Raw genomic sequence first — 17,903 nt, 5'->3', positions numbered from 1 at the left:
TCCTCAGACAAGACAGAGAACCCTAAATGGTTTTCAGCTGTTGGACCCCTCCATTCAAAAGACACTTGTCTGTTCAGTGAGGACCTCCACCAACATACTCCTCTCTAACACACCAGTGAAAGATGAGAGCTGGCTGGGTCTCTTCTTTCAGCAAGAAAAGCAGGTTATAGTCCTTAGTTCTCACATGGGCCAGGACAGTCATCCAGAATGAGGGAGATTTGTGCTGAGACTGGAAGCCTGAAATACAGTTATCACCCATCTGCTTCACCCCTGCCCATATCACATAGTGGAGAAACCACTTAGTTGAGACACCCCATAGAAAACTTAAAGTGCTGGTTAAATGGCCATCCTTACTAAGAGAAGAGCCCATCTGAAAGGACTTAAATTGTTGTAAAATCCTGTGCTGATTTAGAGAAGGGCATGAAGCCAATCCACTGATCCAAAAGAGCTTTGAACTCTGAGGTATCTGAAATCCAGTTCAGATCTGGATTCAGCTTTGTGGTTTGAGCTCATCTCTCCACTGAATACAAATACAAGTGTGACGATGAGATTCGTTACCTTTCTCCTTTATTTGATCTTTGTTTCTTCTTTCATTCTTCATTTGGCAGCTTTGTTAGTAATGAATCAAAGCTTAGCATTTCTCAAAGCCTCCCTGAGGTGTCTAGCTCCCCGCTGAGCTCTTATTATAGCCCTAGTATCTGGCTGCTCAAAATCAGCAGACAGCCATTCCACCTCCACCCTCCATCCCAGTGGAAATATCTCCCTCTTTGCTTCACAGATATGAAGTGCACAGCAATCACCTACAACTATGGGGATATTTTTTTCACTGAGGTCTAAACTCTTGAGTAGACAGCGCCAGCAGCCTTTCAGGTGGCCAAAGGCACATTCAACTATCATTCTGCACCTGCTGAGCCTGTGATTGCTGTTGGGGTATCCAGTGTATGGCTTTGTGAGCCAGGGGAGTAAAGTGTAGGCTGGATTTCCCAGGATCACTATTGGCATTTCAAAATCCCCATTGGTAATCCTCTGTTCTGGAAAGAAAGTCCTTGCTTGCAGCTTTCTGCATGTGTCCTGCACCTTCCCTGACCATTCCATGTTGATGTTAGTAAAACGTTCCTAGTGATCCACGACAACTTGTATTACCATAGAAAAGTAGCCCTTTCTTTTGGTGTACTCTGGCAAGGTGGTCTGGTGCCAAAATAGGGATATGTGTACCATCTGTTGTCTCACTGCAGATCAGGAACCCTATTGCTGCAAAACCATCCACTGTGTCCGGCACACCGCTGAGAGTCATAGTCTTGTGTAGCAGGAAACAATTAATGGCCCTGCACACTTGCATGACAGCAACTTCCCATGGTGGATTTCCCAACTCCAAATTGATTCCCAACTGATAGGTAGCAATCTAGTGTTGCAAGCTTCCACACAGTGATCACCACTCTGTGCAGCTCTCATTTTGGTGTCAATGTGCTGGAGAGCTGGGGCGAGCTCTGCACACAGTTCCAGGAAAGTGGCCTTGCACATCCACAAGTTCTGCAGCCATTGCTCGTCATGCCATACCTACAAAATGTTGTGTTCCCACCAGTCAGTGCTTGTTTCTCAGGCCCAGAAACAGTGCTCCACCATCTGCAGCTGCTCCATGACTGCCAACAACAACCTTGAATTGTTTCTTTCCATGGTTCACAACAAGCTAGCCTGCAAGGAATCGTCATATTCCCCAATGCTCCTCTTGAGGCTCTGGAAATGCTGCAGGATCAGGCGTGTTGTGTTCACAATGCTCATCACAATAGTGCAGAGCTCTGCAGGATCCATGCTTCTCACAGAATGGCGGATGCACAGGTTTGCAGTGTTTTTGAAAAGAGGCGCAAAACATTATGGGATGCAGATATTATTATGGGATGGAGAAAATTGCATCATGGGATGTTGAAACCATGTTTCTAATCACTCCTGCACGACTTTTTTGCCCCCATGATGCATTGCAAACCCTTCCCAAAATACCCTGTGCTAGATGGTTGTGAGTTGCACAGTGGAATACTTACCCATGGTGCACTGCTTGCTGCCCTCAATTCAGGCACTGTTAGTGAGGATGTGCACTGCCGATACAAGGAGCATAGTGTGGACATTCAAAACGGATTTAATTACTGCCGTGGCTGCATGTTGACCTAATTTAGGTCTACTTAATTTTGTAGTGTAGACATGCCCTTAATAAACTCCTGACTACTCTTCACTTAACTCCTTGGTACTAGCCAATTGCATCCCCAAGGAGCAGAATTTTTTGAAATACTATCCTGATTCAGCAGCTGTCATTGCCATTCACTGTTATTAGGCTAAGACCATTTCCTGGGAAACATCTCAGGTGAGCACATCTGGAATAAGTGTGCTGACCCTGTTAAGTAATTTGTGGATCTGATGGAGAATTTAATTATTTCTTCCCCTCATGGCCCTGATGGGCTAAATGGGAGCATTAACTGTTTGCTTGACTCAGCCAAGGCTCTATGGATAGAATCATAGATTCATAGATTCTAAGGCCTGAAGGGGCTATAATGACCCTTTAGTCCTGTGTAACAGAGGCCATTGTCCTCAGCCAGAAATCAGATCCATTACTCCCTGCACTCCTATCCATCTTGCCCAATTCCTGCCAGGACTGGGAAGGCTGCTGCAGAGTGATCCTCATGTCTTTTCTGCGCTGTTTTTTTGTGTTTTTTTCACGATTGTAGCTTCATTGATGTAGCAGCACCAGAACAAACTCTTAGTGTAGACATACTATCTGGTGTAACCTGTGACTTGCACTAGTGCCACGTGCCCCGGTTTGAAATGAGAGTGTCAGAGTAGCCACCAGCAAGAGTTGGTGGCTGTACTCTGAGGCCACCAAAAATTTTGTTGTGAGAATCCTTGTCAGACCATGCCTGCACTGCATGTGTTTTTCACACAGATGTAGCTGCACCAGAGCAAACCCTTAGAACAGTCCTTCTTCTCTGGGGTGAGTCACTTTTCACACCAGGGAAGCAGGGCTGTTCTCAGGGTTTGCTTTGGTGCAGCTACATCTGTGTGAAGAGCCCAGTGGAGGCATGGTCTAAGATACTACTACCGGGTCTACACTACAAACTCATGTTGACTCAAGTTACATCGGCATACAGCTGCCACAGTTAGCACATTACTTGTATGCATGCATACCTGGCTCCTTGTGTCAGAGATGCGTGTACTTCCCAGGTGTGCTTGTATCGATGCAGAGCGTGGTGCCCCATGGATAGGTATTCCACTGCCACTGGTCAAAATGAGAGTTACGTTAACAATGGAGAAGCAAGTGATGATCGCAATGTAGAAACGAGCTATGCCAAATTGCTATCAGTCAGTTGAGAATCACTTTGGAGTCAAGAAATTCACTGCAGGGGCTGTTGTCATGCAAGTATGAAAGGCCATTGATCGCCCCCTGCTATGCAGGACTGTGATTCTCAGCAATGTGCAGGACATAGTGGATCGATTTGCAGCAATGGGGTTCCCAAACTGCGGTGGGGCGACAGATGGCACATACATCCCGCTTTTGGCACCAGACCACCTTGCCTCAGAGTACATCAACAAAAGAGGCTACTTTTCCGTGGTTATTCAGGTGTTGGTGGATCACTGACATCAGTCAGGAAAGGTGCATGACATTCGCATCCTTAAGAACACAGAACTGTTCAGAAAGCTGCAAGTAGGGACTTTCTTTCCTGACTGGCGGATTACAAGTGGCAATGTTGAAATGCCAGTTGTGATCCTGGGCGACACAACCTAACCCTTGCTCCCTTGTCTCATGAAGCCATACACCGGCCACCTCGACAGCACCAAGGAATATTTCAGCGAGAGGCTCAGCAGGTGCAGAATGACAGTTGAATGTCCTTTTGGTCATTGGAAGAGGCACTGGCATTGTTCACTCACAGATGGGACCTCAGTGAGGAAAATAGCCCAATGCTGTGTCTTGCATAATATCTGCTCATAGATATCCATGTTCCTATGCCTGGTCCATAGCTGTGCCTGTACAGCCTCTTCTCCCCCCAGGCCCAGGAGAGCCGATCTCTCCTGTCTGTTCCAGGCAGCAGCATGTCTGAAGTGCATAGCTGGCATGGTCAGCTGGGCAGTTGCACTCGACAAGGGAGAGTTGCTAGGTGTGCCCACTAAGCCGGGCACCCAGGAAAAGGAATTTCAAAAATTTGCAGGGCTTCAAAGAGTGTGTGTGTGTTGTGGGGGGGGGAGGCTTCTGGTTTCTGTGACCCCTGGCCAGCAGAGTTCACAATGGTGACCAGAGCAGTCAGCGTGGGGCATTGTGGGACAGCTGCTGGAGGACAGTAACTGTCAACATAAGTAATGGAGTGTTTGCACTATCACTGCGTTGACCTAAGCACATCGAACTTGGCTCTATGTCTCTCGGGGTGGCGATGTTATTAGGTCGGTGTAACCGGGCACTTACGTCGGTAGGAACCAAACTGAAATGTAGACACATGCACAACTAGGTTGACATAAGCTGCCTTACCTCAACCTAAGTTTATAGTGGAGACCAGGCCTACATGAGATATGACATGAGCTCGCCCTCTACGGAGAGGCTTCCATGTAATCAATGGTGCTGAAGAGTGGAGCACCATGGAAATGACATTGACACCCCTGTAGCTGCAGTGCCTGGCAGAACCCTTATCCCTCTTTGTTTCAGGTAATGTGAATTTCTCGGTGAGTGCAGAGGCCCTGGAGACGGAGCTGTCCTGTGGGAACGAGGTAGCAGTGCTCCCTGAGACAGGACGGAAGGATACAGTGATCAAACAGCTGTTAGTGGAGGTATGTGGGCTGCTTACTCCCTGCGGTATAGAGAAGTGGTAAGTTTTCACACAGTGTGATGTAGGCAAAAAGCCGTGCTATAATGCTCTGAGTAGATTAGGAAAACGGTAATAACTTACAGAGTTGTGACACTATAACTGTCCATGCCTCCTCTGTTATAGGACTTCAGGGCCCATCAAGAACTCTTAAAGAGGGTGGCAGCAAGCCTCCACCTCCAGGCAGAGGAGATGGAGGAGCCCTCAGACTCACTGTTTAACATGCTGTCCCTGTCGGCATCGGGTAGCTGTGACAACTTGCTACATAGCCTAAAAGAAGCACATGGGTGGGAGATTCAAAGCACCTAGGGGAATTAGGTGTGCTTTGGAAAATCCCACCCACTATAAGATACAATACTGTATATTCCCTTACAGAAAAAACATTGCATAGTGTGCCAAATAAGCATAACATGGTAACATTGCATAACCTCTCTCTTTCTAGGGCAGCAATGGTTGCTGACATTACACAGTGAAATGAAATAGCACAGGGTAATGCTGCATACCCTCACCTTTGCAGGAAAGCAATAGCTCATTATACAGCATCTATAATCAGTAAGAAATGATACATAAAGCTGCATAGCCTCTCCGTGTGTCATGAAAAAGCAACGATAACTAATGACATTTCATGATACCAACAGTAACATCAGTTATAATAATGTGTAATATCGTCCCTTCCTCTTATCCATATACCCTATTGCTGTCCTTAGATGGAGAGAGAAAATCTGCAGCATTACAGTGTGTAGAATTGCTGATATTCCACTATGTAGTAAGTTGTCTTTAACTTATTGCATCACCTGATGTTAGCAATGACACATAGTGCATGTCCTCTCTGTTATAGGGGCATTAAGGTACCATCTTGCACAGTGTGCTACAGGTAACGAGTAACCCATGCGATAGAGCTGCACTATTCTTCCCCTGGGTGTGAAGAGACAATAACTTATTTCTAGCTGGTTTTTATTTTATTATAACAGATTATTATTTTATGAGTCTACAAGCATCAGTCCATGGAAATTTGCAAATCTCGCTCTTTCTCTGATTCACCCACTTGGCCCTTTACATTTCTCTCTGTCTTCATTCATTGTCCATTTTTGTTGAACTCTCTCTTCTCCCCACCTCTCCTGCTGCCTCTCTGTCCCTTTCTGAAGTTTCCCCACCCTGTCCCCACACAAACTTTGTTCCTGATGCCAGATGTTCAGTCTATCTGCAGCTTCTCACCTTTCTTATTTTCCTTCCCTTCCCAAGCCCGAAGGGATTGAGACGGAAGCAACCTTCAACTCTCTGCTCTGTGCAAATGGTAAGGACCTTTCTGCTGCTTCTTCATCTATGCCCTTTGCCAGTGGATGAAGAGTGACAGCCCCAAGGAGGGAGTGGGATTGTTTGGGAGGCTCTGAGGGTGAGGTGAGAACTTGGGGTGTCAGGATAGAGACTAAGCAATGGTGGGGATGTTTCTGTGTGGCGAGTCAAGACACATTTCCTAATCGTGAGGACATTGCTTGAAACATTGAGATCTAGAGCTTGACAAAGCCCAGGAAAATAGACTGCATGAGCAATCCTGGCCCAAGTCCCCTGGGGATGGGCTTAAAGGGGTTTTAATAGGACTTTTCCATCTCTAATCTCTTATTCTATGGAGTGAAATTACAAACTGGATTCTACCATCTGCTAATTGCCAGCAAACAGGAAAGGCCAAAGAACTGGAGATGGCAGTTTCCCATCTGGCCATATGGTGGCACCTCACTCCATAGAAAGAGCTGAGTTTTGCCCATGGGTCAGAGAACTCCAAGCCAGAGGGTACAGTTGGGGGTCTTACTGTCCAGTTAGGAGGAATGGAGCTGTTGAAAGCAGGGATTCCCCACGCAGGGGACGGGTGGAAGGCGGCGTTCCAGGTTCTGCTCTGGGACCCATTCACTGCTGAGCATGGGGGCATTTTATTTTATCCTATCTGTCTGATCTTTTCCCTCAGGAAATTCAGAAGCAGGGAAGATTTCTCTGAAGCTTCCACCGAACGTGGTGCAGGGCTCTGCCAGAGCCTATGTGACAGTGCTGGGTGAGTGCAGCAACTCAGAAAGGACCTCCCCTGGCAGCTGCGGCCACTGCTCCTTGTCTGCCTGCCGTGCCAGCCTTTCCACCTGGTCAGCTACTCACTCCCTTCATCAGTGTCCCCATCATCTCTCCATTCATCTCTTCTTGTCTCTTTTCCTGTTCCTGTTCTCCTTTCCCTGACCTCCCTTTATCAGTCTCCCTGTGTGTTGGCCTTTCTGTCTAAGTATCCCTATTCCTATACCAGCCATCCTCCTACCCTTCCTTCTCCCCATTCTCTCACTCTGTGTTTCCTCTTTCAGGATATGGCTCTGCCCTGTTTTTCCCTCTGTCCTTCTCTCTCACCTGTTACTGCCTGTGCTCTGCGGTGCACTCTGCCTCCGCAGGCCACCTCTGTGCGACACTCACTCCCTGTGTCTCCACCTCCAGGCGATATCCTGGGCACAGCCATGCAGAACCTGCAGCAGCTTCTCCAGATGCCCTTCGGCTGCGGGGAGCAGAACATGGTCCTGTTTGCCCCCAACATCTACGTCCTGGACTATCTGAATAAGACGGGGCAGCTGAGCGAGGAGACCAAATCCAAGGCCATCGGATACTTAGTCAGTGGTGAGGAGGGACGGGGCTTTTGTTTCTTCACTTGCTCCCTTCCAAGGTTGTGCTGGGAGCTTTCTGCTTCTGCCTGACTGGCAGAGAGAGCTTCCCTCAGCTGAGGACAGACGGACTGGGTTGTGTATCTGGGGTCCCCATTTGACACGCTCTTGGCTCACTATTGTCAATTGTCTGAGCACTGTTGTTATGCGCACCCATTGCCCCACGAGAGCTACTGGCCGCTGTGTCCATCCTATGAATCACCCCTATAGTGTGGAAACACTGCACACAGTAGCCAGGTGAAATGGCTTCTCAGCCTGGATGCTCTAGCTAACCAGAATGTGGGGTACTCTCCCTACTGGAGTGCGATGGTGCTGCCCATGTGTTGTATGTCAGTTCCCTCTGCTGACTAGCTTGTGGGATGGAGACATGTATGTTTGTGTACAGGTGCTGGCTGGTACACATCAGGTCTACTCCTGTACCTAGGAGCCCCTTTACTGGCTGAGCTGGTGAGCTGCTCTCTCAACCCCTACGGTGTTTTTTCTGATGTATAAATCCTGCTTTAACTCTCCATTTCAGGTTATCAGAGGCAGCTGAATTACAAGCACCTGGATGGCTCTTACAGCACATTTGGGGAGCATTTCAGGCAGCCGGGGAATACCTGGTGAGATGTTTTGCCAGTCACGCCTCCCCTAAACCTCCTCTGGTATATAGTTATGAAGGAAATGTTAAATGTTAGTCAACTGGTGATGCTGTTAAAGGCTTGAGGGCTCGCTGGATCTTTCACAGTCCCTTGGCATAGATCACACCAAAGTTGAATAGGCTTCATCAGCCTGCTGTGTATAAAAAGCACCTGTTCCCACTGGGCCTGAGGAGAGAGAGAACTGAAGAGGCAAAGGGGATGGGATGGTTTCAGATCATTTTTGAAAAAAGACGGAGAGATCCAGGGGAGGCTGTTCCAGAGAGGGAGCTGCAGAGGAGCAGACTCTCGTACCCATAGTGGTGGAACTGGGTTAGAGGTAGAGAACATCCTGGTGCTAGAGAGAACCATAAGGAATTGCTATGCCATCGATTGCCCATTATCAAGATCATTAATAGGTATATTAAACAACACCAGTCCTAGTTCTGAACCTTGCAGCACCCCACTGTTAGCCTTGTGCTGTGATGAAATTGATCATTTAATCCTAATCTTTGTTTTCTATCCCTGAACCAATTTCTGATCCATGACAACACTTTGACTCTCATCCCATGATTATTCAATTCATTTAGACTTTACAAAAGGCATTTGAGAAGGTCAGTCATAAGAGACTACTAAAGAAATTATGTCAATCAGTTCTCTTTCATTCAGTGCTTTATTGACATGTTCAGGGAATTCTAAGAGATTAGTAAGGCACAATTTTCCTTTGCAGAAGCCATGCTGGTTAGACCCCATCAGATATAATCTTCTGAGTCTTTTATTATTCTATTTTTAATTGTCATTTTGACTAGTTTACCAAGTACAGGCAAACTGTTGTATAATTGCTTGGATCTCTCATGGAGCCCTGTTTAAATATAGATTCAACATTTGCAACCCTGCGACCCTCTACTATAAGAGCTGTATTTAGCATGAAGAGGGCCCATAAGTTTGAGAGACTGGTTGTGTCCAGGGAGGGTTTTATAAACAGGAAGAGAGAGCTTGAACTGGAGCCTGAAATCAGTGTGAAGGAGACTGTGGAGGTGTATGAAGGTGGAGGCAATGTATTCATGCTCTCTGCACCATGGCCACCAGCTCTCTGGGCCCTGTTGCTTCCCCTCAGGCTGGTGATGCCCCAGGACCCCGTCTCCTCCAGCGAGCACAGGGCATGGGAGGGAGCTCTCACTGCTGCCCGCTCTCTGTCGCAGGCTGACGGCCTTCGTGCTCAAGTCCTTCGCGCAGGCCCGCTCTCATGTCTTCATCGAGGAGAAGCACATCCAGGATGCTCTGGCCTGGCTCGCTGGCAAGCAGAAGGACAATGGCTGTTTCCGCAGCTCTGGGATGCTCCTTAACAATGCCATAAAGGTGATGTATCCACCCAGCCGGCTTCCCATGGGCCTCATACAGGATTCCAGTGCCATGGAGAGAGCTGCAACTTCGCATGGGAACAGTTCAGACACTTCAGCACATGGGACCAGGGAGGAAGGAGAAGGGGATGACATGGGCCTGGGAACTACCATGGAGATACAGATGGGCAGATACTGTACTGTACGTGGGACCTACTATGGGGAGGAGAAAGGAGAGGGCAGATCCATGGTAACTACCATGGGAGGTAAATGGGGACAGAAACACAGAGTGTGTCTACACGGCAGCTGGGAGTGGACTTCCCACCACAGTAGACAGACACGAAAATAGCAGTGTGGCCATGTGTGGCCATGACAGCTCAGGCTAGTTGCCCAAATACATACTCCAAGCTTGAGCATGACTGTATTTGGGCAGCCAGACAGAGCTGCCGCCCGTGGCCACACTGCTTTTGTTAGTGTGCCAGCCTGGCCGGAGCTAGTGTGTGCATGTTTGCCTTGCTAGGAAGCACGTTCTCAGCTGCAGTGTGGACATACCCATTTGGGAGAGCTATCATGGGGCATGGCAAAAGTGGGCAGATAAAGGTGATGAGGATGTAGTATGTAGAGAGCTCCTGTGGTGCAGGGCCCAGAGGAGGAAAGGCTTTGCGTGCTGCATGGGGTTAATTTCTCTCTCTCTGGTTCCCTGCAGGGCGGGGTGGACGATGAAGTCACGCTCTCTGCCTACATCACCATCGCACTGCTGGAGATTCCTCTGCCCATCACTGTACGTACTCACATGCACGAAGTCCCCTTCATGAGTTCCCCTGGGTCAGCGGCCTCCCCTCTCCCACATTCCCTATATCCAGCCGAGTCCTGATAGTGGCAGCCTGCTGCCCTCTAAGGAAAGGAGGGAAAAAAACAGTTTGGAAAGGCTTTGGCTCTGGCTCTGGTACGTATTAAAAAAAAATAAAGAATCCAGAAGTCATGTCACAAAAGCTGTAGCGCTCAGTCGCTGTCTCCTGTGTGTCTGGCTGCAGCTCAGATGGGTCTGACTGATGGAAGCTTTCCAGCCTGGCAGCGTGGCTACTCCCTTCTTCATTATTCCTGTTCGTTTTGTATAGTCTCTGTAAACATACTAGGGGTCTAGTCATGCTTTCCACTGGATGAATGACTAGGAGGGATTGTAGACTAGTTGACAGCTGTTGGCCCATTGCTATCCATGGCAGAGTCTGTTTCATTTGCCTTCCACATATTTTCTTGGTTAAAATTCAATAAATAGCCCTAGACACCTCAGATGACCTTAATTTCTCCAAGTTGTGAAGGCCTCGTATCTAACATGGCTACCCCATGGAAGGCAGGAATGTGATTTTTGTAACTGCTGAGGCAGTCTCAGCTAGACACATTAAAGCCACATTTCTGTGCTCGGTGGCCCTCAGTGATGGGGTGACCAAATTACTACAAGAGCCTGAGTTCACTGGGACCATGCAAGTGACGGGTGTCAAACAGTCACTCATCCCATTGCCAGCATCTGTGTTATGTTAGATCCATTGCACCTCTTATTTAAATCCAGCTGTGCTCTGTGGCCATGAGATGACAGCCTGCATAGGCAGTGCCCAAAGCCTAGCTCGTATCATCACATTGCAAACACTGATTGTTTCCCCTCTATGCTCCCTGCAGCACTCTGTGGTCCGTAGTGCTTTATTCTGCCTGGAGACGGCCACAGACCAGGGAGGAAAGCATGTGTACACGAAGGCACTGATGGCCTACGCCTTCACCCTGGCAAGGAAGGAGGAGAAGCGCAGGGCACTGTTGGACTCACTTGACAAGGAAGCTGTGAAAGAGGGTGAGAGCTGTTTATTGGCCCTTCTTCTGCATCCCGGCCCACTGGCCTTACGCAGCCTGGCAGGAGAAGGGTTAGATTGTTATTGCTATAACCTTCAGTCTGTACTGCGGCAGGTCGGGATTATTTAGCCTCTTCACACATTTTAGATCAATGAGCCTTAAAAACCCTGGCACTGGCCATTCTTGGGATCTGACTTCATAAAATGTGGGAGACAAAGGCACAGGTGCAGCAATCTAATTAGTCACTGAGAGTTTCCACACCAGGAATGTATCAACCCACTAGAGGGATTATTAATATCTTTATGCTTTGTATTGACATGCCCAGCAAGGGTTGGGACTCCATTCTCCATCCTCAGTGATGGTATGTCAGTAACCCTCTTGGCAACAGCCAGATATTCGGTAATAAACACTTCCTTTTCTCCTCCCTCTCCCTTCTCCCACTGCAGATGGCTCCGTTCACTGGCAGAGGCCCGGAAAGCAGCCAGAGGCCGATCTCCCCTTCTATCACCCCCGTGCTCCCTCTGCTGAGGTGGAGATGACGTCCTACGTGCTCCTCGCTTACCTCACCGCACAGCCGGCACCATCCCAAGGAGACCTGTCATTAGCAGCTCAAATTGCAAAGTGGATCAGCAAGCAGCAGAATCCCAACGGGGGCTTCTCCTCCACCCAGGTGAGCGGTTCCTCTCGCCAGCCTCAGACACCCAGGGCAGGAGGGGGAGGCAGGAGCTATATATATCAGGTTGCCAGAGAAGGACGAATAACCCAGCACTGGAAAGGAGACAGACGTCTCCTGGGGAGGGGGATGGGGCGACAGTGCCCTCGCTGCAGGGTTTAGAGAACCTCTGTTTCTGAGGGGTTTAGATCATGGGATAGTCACAGCATGGAGTATGGCTACATCGGATCCCCACAGGCCTTAGCAGGCTAATGAGGCAGGAGACTGGACAAGTGATGCTCTTGTGTACAGAGGGCAGACTTGTCGCCCTGAGCATCTATGAGCATGACGCTTTCCCCAGCTCCCCCCAGCACTGACCCCATCCAGCCCGGCCAATCCAGCTTGGGAGCTGAGGCCTTCCCAGAGAAGCAGCAGCAGCCAGTCACTGCCAGACACACCTTGGTGGGGTGGGGGCACCATCCCGAGTGATGTAGAACCAGAAAGTGCCACCTGATTAAAGGCAGCCCAAAACATATCCCTCTTGAAGACAGTGCACAAAGTGTTGCCCTCTGGAAGACTACTTCATGGAGGGATTTGGTTAACACAGTAGGGTTGTAATTCTGGTTTCCTGCTGCTGAGGCATGTGGGTGCATCTGCCTCTGTTATCTGTCTGCCCTCAGTTGTCCCTTCAGGTTGGTCCTTCACAGGAGGGTGGGTGGCTTCTTCCTTCAGCTCCCTATGGTGGAGTGTCAGAAATCCCAAGGCCTACATTCCGAAAGGTACTTAGACACTTGGCCGCTTTCAGTGGGAGAAAGGTGCTTAAATACCTTTGAGGATCTGGGCCCAGGGAATAGGTGAATGGCTTCTGGGAGTGATGGGTGGAAATGGGAAAAGCCGACCTTTCTGAGCAGGGCAGTGCTGTGTGGGAGGAGCCGGTGTGGTAGGGGCTCCAGGCCCATAGAAATGGCTCATTCATTCCCTTGGGCACCTTGGCCCATCTCTTGTCTGTCAGGACACAGTGGTGGCACTCCAGGCCCTGTCCCGATACGGAGCCTCTACTTACACCAAGAGCGGAGGAGCGTCCACAGTGACCCTGCAGTCCACAGGGAACTTCCAGGCCCAGTTCCAGGTGGATCACACGAACCGTCTGCTGCTCCAGCGTATGGCACTGCCAGAGGTGCCAGGGGACTACAGCATGGGGGTGACAGGAGAAGGATGTGTCTACGTGCAGGTATGGGGCTCTGGGGCAGGTGGAGAGGGAGAGGCTGCTGCTGAGGGAAGCCCATCTCATTCCTATTGGAGATAGCAGGGTGAGGTGGGATGGGTAGGGGAGGGAAGGGAGAAAGAGATGGGGATGAGGATGAGAAAATAGGAAAAGGTGTGAGGAGAGAGAACGGCCAGAGTTAGGGAATGGGGAGTGTCAAGGTTCCTTCCCCACTCTGAACTCTAGGGTACAGATGTGGGGACCTGCATGAAAGACCCCCTAAGCTTATTCTTACCAGCTTAGGTTAAAAACTTCCCCAAGGTACAAACTTTGCCTTGTCCTTGAACCATATGCTGCCACCACCATGAGTTTTAAACAAAGAACAGGGAAAGAGCCCACTTGGAGACGTCTTCCCCCAAAATATCCCCCCTAAGCCCTACACCCCCTTTCCTGGGGAAGGCTTGGTGATAATATCCTCACCAATTGGTATAGGTGAACACAGACCCAAACCCTTGGATCTTAAGAACAATGAAAAATCAATCAGGTTCTTAAAAGAAGAATTTTAACTGAAGAAAAAGTAAAAGAATCACCTCTGTAAAATCAGGATGGTAAATACCTTACAGGGTAATCAGATTCAAAACAGAGAGAATCCCTCTAGCCAAACCTTAAGTTACAAAAAGACACAAAAACAGGAATATACATTCCATCCAGCACAGCTTATTTTACCAGCCATTAAACAAAAGGAAATCTAACGCATTTCTAGCTAGATTACTTATTAACTTAACAGGAGTTGTGAGGATGCATTCCTGATCTGTTCCCGGCAAAAGCATCACACAGACAGACCAACCCTTTGTCCCCCCCCCCCTCCAGATTTGAAAGGATCTTGTTTCCTCATTGGTCATTTTGGTCAGGTGCCAGTGAGGTTACCTTAGCTTGTTAACCCTTTACAGGTGAAAGGGTTTTGCCTCTGGCCAGGAGGGATTTTATAGCACTGTATGCAGAAAGGTGGTTACCCTTCCCTTTATATTTATGACAGGGAGCTAGTGAGAGGAGGAAGGAGAGAGAGAGAAGACAAAGGAGGGAATGAGAAGGACCGGGGGAAGGAGGCAGAGGAGATAATCAGAGAGGAGATACGCACAGGCCCACATAGAATGGTGTATTCTCTTCCAGACCAGCCTGAGGTACAATGTGCTCCCCAAGCCAGAAGAAGCACCGTTTGCACTGGAGGTGCACGCGGTCCCCGAGACGTGTGACAGCCCCCAGGTCTACAGGACTTTTAGCATCACCATAAACATCAGGTAACTCCCCTCAAAGGCCCAGGCCTTCCAGAGCAGCCCTAGCTTTGGTGCCGACTTTCCAATGTGCTAGGGGGTGCTCCTCCCCCAGGCTCTGCCCCCATTCCACCCCTTCCCTGAAGGCCCCACCACCACCTGGCCTCTTCCCACCCCCATCACGCCCCCTGCCCCACCTCTTCCCACCCCATTCCACCCCCTCCCCAAGCGCGCCCCACCCTTGCTCCACACGCTCCCTCAAGCTCCTCCTGCATGCTTCAGAACAGCTAATTGAGGCTGGCAGGAGGTGCTGGGGGAGGGAGAGGCACTGGGGGGGGGGGGCTGCTGGTGGGTGCTAAGCACCCATCACTTTTTTTCTGGGGGTGCTCCAGCCCTGGAGATCCCATGGAGTCAGTGCCTTTGAGCCCTAGGGATGGGGATGAGTCACTCCAGGAGATTGCAGGTGGACAAGCAGGTGGGGTGGGAGATGCTACATGTTGGGGGAGTGTCAATCTGTGCCAATCAGAGTTGAGGTGCATCAACTCTGTTCTGAGATGTATTAAACCTTGTTTCATTTCCCGCTTGGTCTCCCAGCTACACAGGGAAACGCCCCGTCTCCAACATGGTCATTGTTGACGTTAAGATGCTGTCAGGATTCATCCCTGTGAAGTCATCAGTGAGGAAGGTAATAGCCCATTCTGTGTATGGGCAATAGCCTCCCCCCCCCCCGAGCTCTTTGCCTTCAGCCCCACCTGAGGGGTATCTGGTTCCCAGTGGGCTCCAGTTCCTGACCCCTCATATTATGGGTGCAGCCTGGTCTCATCTCCAGCAGTCGGGCCCCCCATGTCTTCTGTCTCTCGGAGCCCATCTCCTCTTTTCCACTGGAATCCTGGAGGATCTGAGAGCCCCCACCCCACTTCTATCACAGGGGCCAGTTCAGATCAGTCTTTTACCTGCAGATTTCCCAGCTGCAAGATCTGCAGTGTAGGCAGCAGCTCCTTCCATGTCTGACTCCAGCCTGGGGCTTATGGAGACCTTGTGCAGTGACCCCTGGCATTGCAAACAGTGTTAGCCAGTCTAAGATGGAGAGAATGACGAAGAACTATTAGGTCTGTTTGACTGAGGTTGAGTATACTGGAATTGGTGCTGCCTTTGATTGGGGTCCGGCCCCTCAAGTGCACTTTACACCTCAGTCCACCAGCTGGGTGGGGACACATACTCCGCCTTTACATCACCAGGAGAAAGAGATCCCGATGATTCTCCATCACTGACCATTTTTAAATCGAGATTGAATGTTTGTCTAAAAGATCTGCTCTAGGAATTCTTTTGGGGAAGTTCTCTGGCCTGTGTTACACGCATAGGCGTAGTTTGACTTCTGTATTAGAGGGGGAGGGGCAGCTCCAGTCCGGGCAACGGGGTTGCACATGTTGCAGGGGGCAAATTCCACACCTGCCTAAGGATTGCAGTTTGGTGGGGCAACACTCCCCAATGTACCCAAACTACACCCATGGTTATATTGGTCAGACTAGATGATCTAATGGTCCCTTCTGGCCTTGGACTCTATGCATTTGTGAAAGAATCCCATTCCTTAGGGCTCTGGGGTAGTTTGAAGGGAAGCTCAGTAACACCCTGCTTCTCTCCCTTGGCTGCTGGCAGCTGGAAGGACGTCACCACATCCACCGCACAGAACTGAGCACCAACCACGTGCTGCTCTACATGGAGCAGGTGAGCAGCCACACGGGGCCGGGATGGGCCAGGAAGAGTCACCCCCATGTACCGCAATAGAAGTGCCCGGGGGGAGGGGATCTCCCAAGCCTCAGCTGTGAAAGACAAACCTATGTATCCCCGCCCCCCCAGCAGCTGCTGTTCCCCAGCATTTCCCTTCAGCACTTCCTGCTCCCACAACACTGTCAAAGTTTGACTCAGACTCACAATTTATCAGACCACTCTGTTTTATTAGTAAAGCTGCTCTGCTAATACATTTAGAAGTGAGCCCCCCAAGTGGGGCTTGTGTCTCTTAATTTATACAGTTTTTTGGAGAACAAGTTACAGAGAAGTTACAGACAAAAGAAGAAAAGGATTTTAGTCACCACCCTTCGAGATCCCTGAGACCAGTCACATATCTTCAATTACCTGCCACCCTTAACAATCTCCTTTAACTGCTTCCAGTTAACTTAACTAATTGCCCTTCACACCTTCCATTCTGATGCCTGCTTCTTAGACCTGCTGGCTTTGTCTTAATTGCTTCTCCATTCAAAAGCTAACTGTCCCTATGTGTGCTCCCTCAGATACTTTGTAACATGTTTTGGCATGCCCTCTCATATACAATGTATCCAGCATGTCCCCTTATACAACGTTATACTTATACAATGTTATACTTCCACAATCCCCCCTTTTGGTCAAGGCTACGCCCATGACCAATGACTTACTGGATTCCATACATCAATCGTTCTTTTTCATTACTTTCACTGGTGACATTTAACAACATTAGACTAGCACTCTGGTTAGGGGTAACCTGATGGATGGTGTGTCTTGTGCAGTTTTGGATACAACAAGAAATCAATTGAAAACACACAAAGATTATTAGAATTCCAAATAGGATAGTCAGGATTCCTTGAAACAACCAGTTTCCCAGACTAGAGAAATTGAATAAGTTACTTATCCATTTCCACAAGGAACTTGGTTCTTCATGGGGAAGGTATGCAATTTGCTCCAGATGGCTAGCACGATTTATTACCTCATTAGTATTATCAGGTATGTATACACAGCATTCTGTTCCAATTAGAGCACAGGTCCCTCCTTTGGCTGCCAGTATTATATCTAATGCCCGACTGTTTTGGAGGGCCACTTGTCGGACCGCTTCTGCTTCTTTGGCTAGAGCTTTTAAGCTCTCTCCTGTTTCATTGGCCATGATCTCAACCACCGCTTGTAACCTTAAAAGCCTTTTTGCATGGTGGATTACCCCCCGTACTGGGACTAAAGAAATGCCAACAGCTTCTTCCCAAGTTAGGGGGCTTATGTTATCCTCATACCATTTAGTATTTGGCAAGTCCCTCCTTTTTCGCCTGAAATTACGAAGGCGATTTCGTGGGAGGGATTGAAGCACCCGGAATTATGGGAAAAGCTGAGCAGGATAACAGATACCTGACCAATTTGCTGGTAACACAGTGTAAGCATTTTCCCCACAAACCCAATGATGTCCCATTAAAGCTGGGAAGGGTTGACTGCAACCCTTTGACATGTAAGAATTTACGAAGGAGGAATAGTATCCCCCAAAGGGCACAGGATGATTTTCACTGGGAGAAGAGGTAGCATTCACATGACATTTGTAGATGGTGCTGTTTTTCTCAGGGAGGCTGTAGGGGGAGCAAGAGATTGAATCTTTGGTTTGGTCCCAGGTTGAGAGGAAGTTTATCTTTCCATACCCGGTTCGCCATTCTCCAACCTTGTTTGAATAG

At 49.0% G+C, this 17,903-nt stretch overlaps 1 protein-coding gene across 1 annotated transcript in view; it reads left to right on the top strand.

Moving 5' to 3' along the window:
• LOC144259198 (alpha-2-macroglobulin-like) overlaps positions 1-17,903 on the top strand; it is a 52,418-nt gene that overhangs the window by 26,010 nt on the left and 8,505 nt on the right. Inside the window, exons 21-33 of the mRNA XM_077807382.1 lie at positions 4,679-4,800; positions 6,078-6,129; positions 6,796-6,879; positions 7,302-7,478; positions 8,040-8,124; positions 9,342-9,498; positions 10,186-10,260; positions 11,154-11,319; positions 11,765-11,988; positions 12,983-13,201; positions 14,345-14,472; positions 15,040-15,130; positions 16,102-16,170. Of these exons, the coding sequence (XP_077663508.1) occupies positions 4,679-4,800; positions 6,078-6,129; positions 6,796-6,879; positions 7,302-7,478; positions 8,040-8,124; positions 9,342-9,498; positions 10,186-10,260; positions 11,154-11,319; positions 11,765-11,988; positions 12,983-13,201; positions 14,345-14,472; positions 15,040-15,130; positions 16,102-16,170 (1,649 nt within the window). The remainder of the gene's footprint in view (positions 1-4,678; positions 4,801-6,077; positions 6,130-6,795; positions 6,880-7,301; positions 7,479-8,039; positions 8,125-9,341; positions 9,499-10,185; positions 10,261-11,153; positions 11,320-11,764; positions 11,989-12,982; positions 13,202-14,344; positions 14,473-15,039; positions 15,131-16,101; positions 16,171-17,903) is intronic.

Source organism: Eretmochelys imbricata, chromosome 1 (genome assembly GCF_965152235.1).
Source record: "Eretmochelys imbricata isolate rEreImb1 chromosome 1, rEreImb1.hap1, whole genome shotgun sequence".
Classification (NCBI taxonomy): Eukaryota; Metazoa; Chordata; order Testudines; family Cheloniidae; genus Eretmochelys; species Eretmochelys imbricata.
The sequence above is the reverse complement of the archived record's forward strand: the minus strand, read 5'-3'. Positions and strand labels throughout refer to the sequence as shown.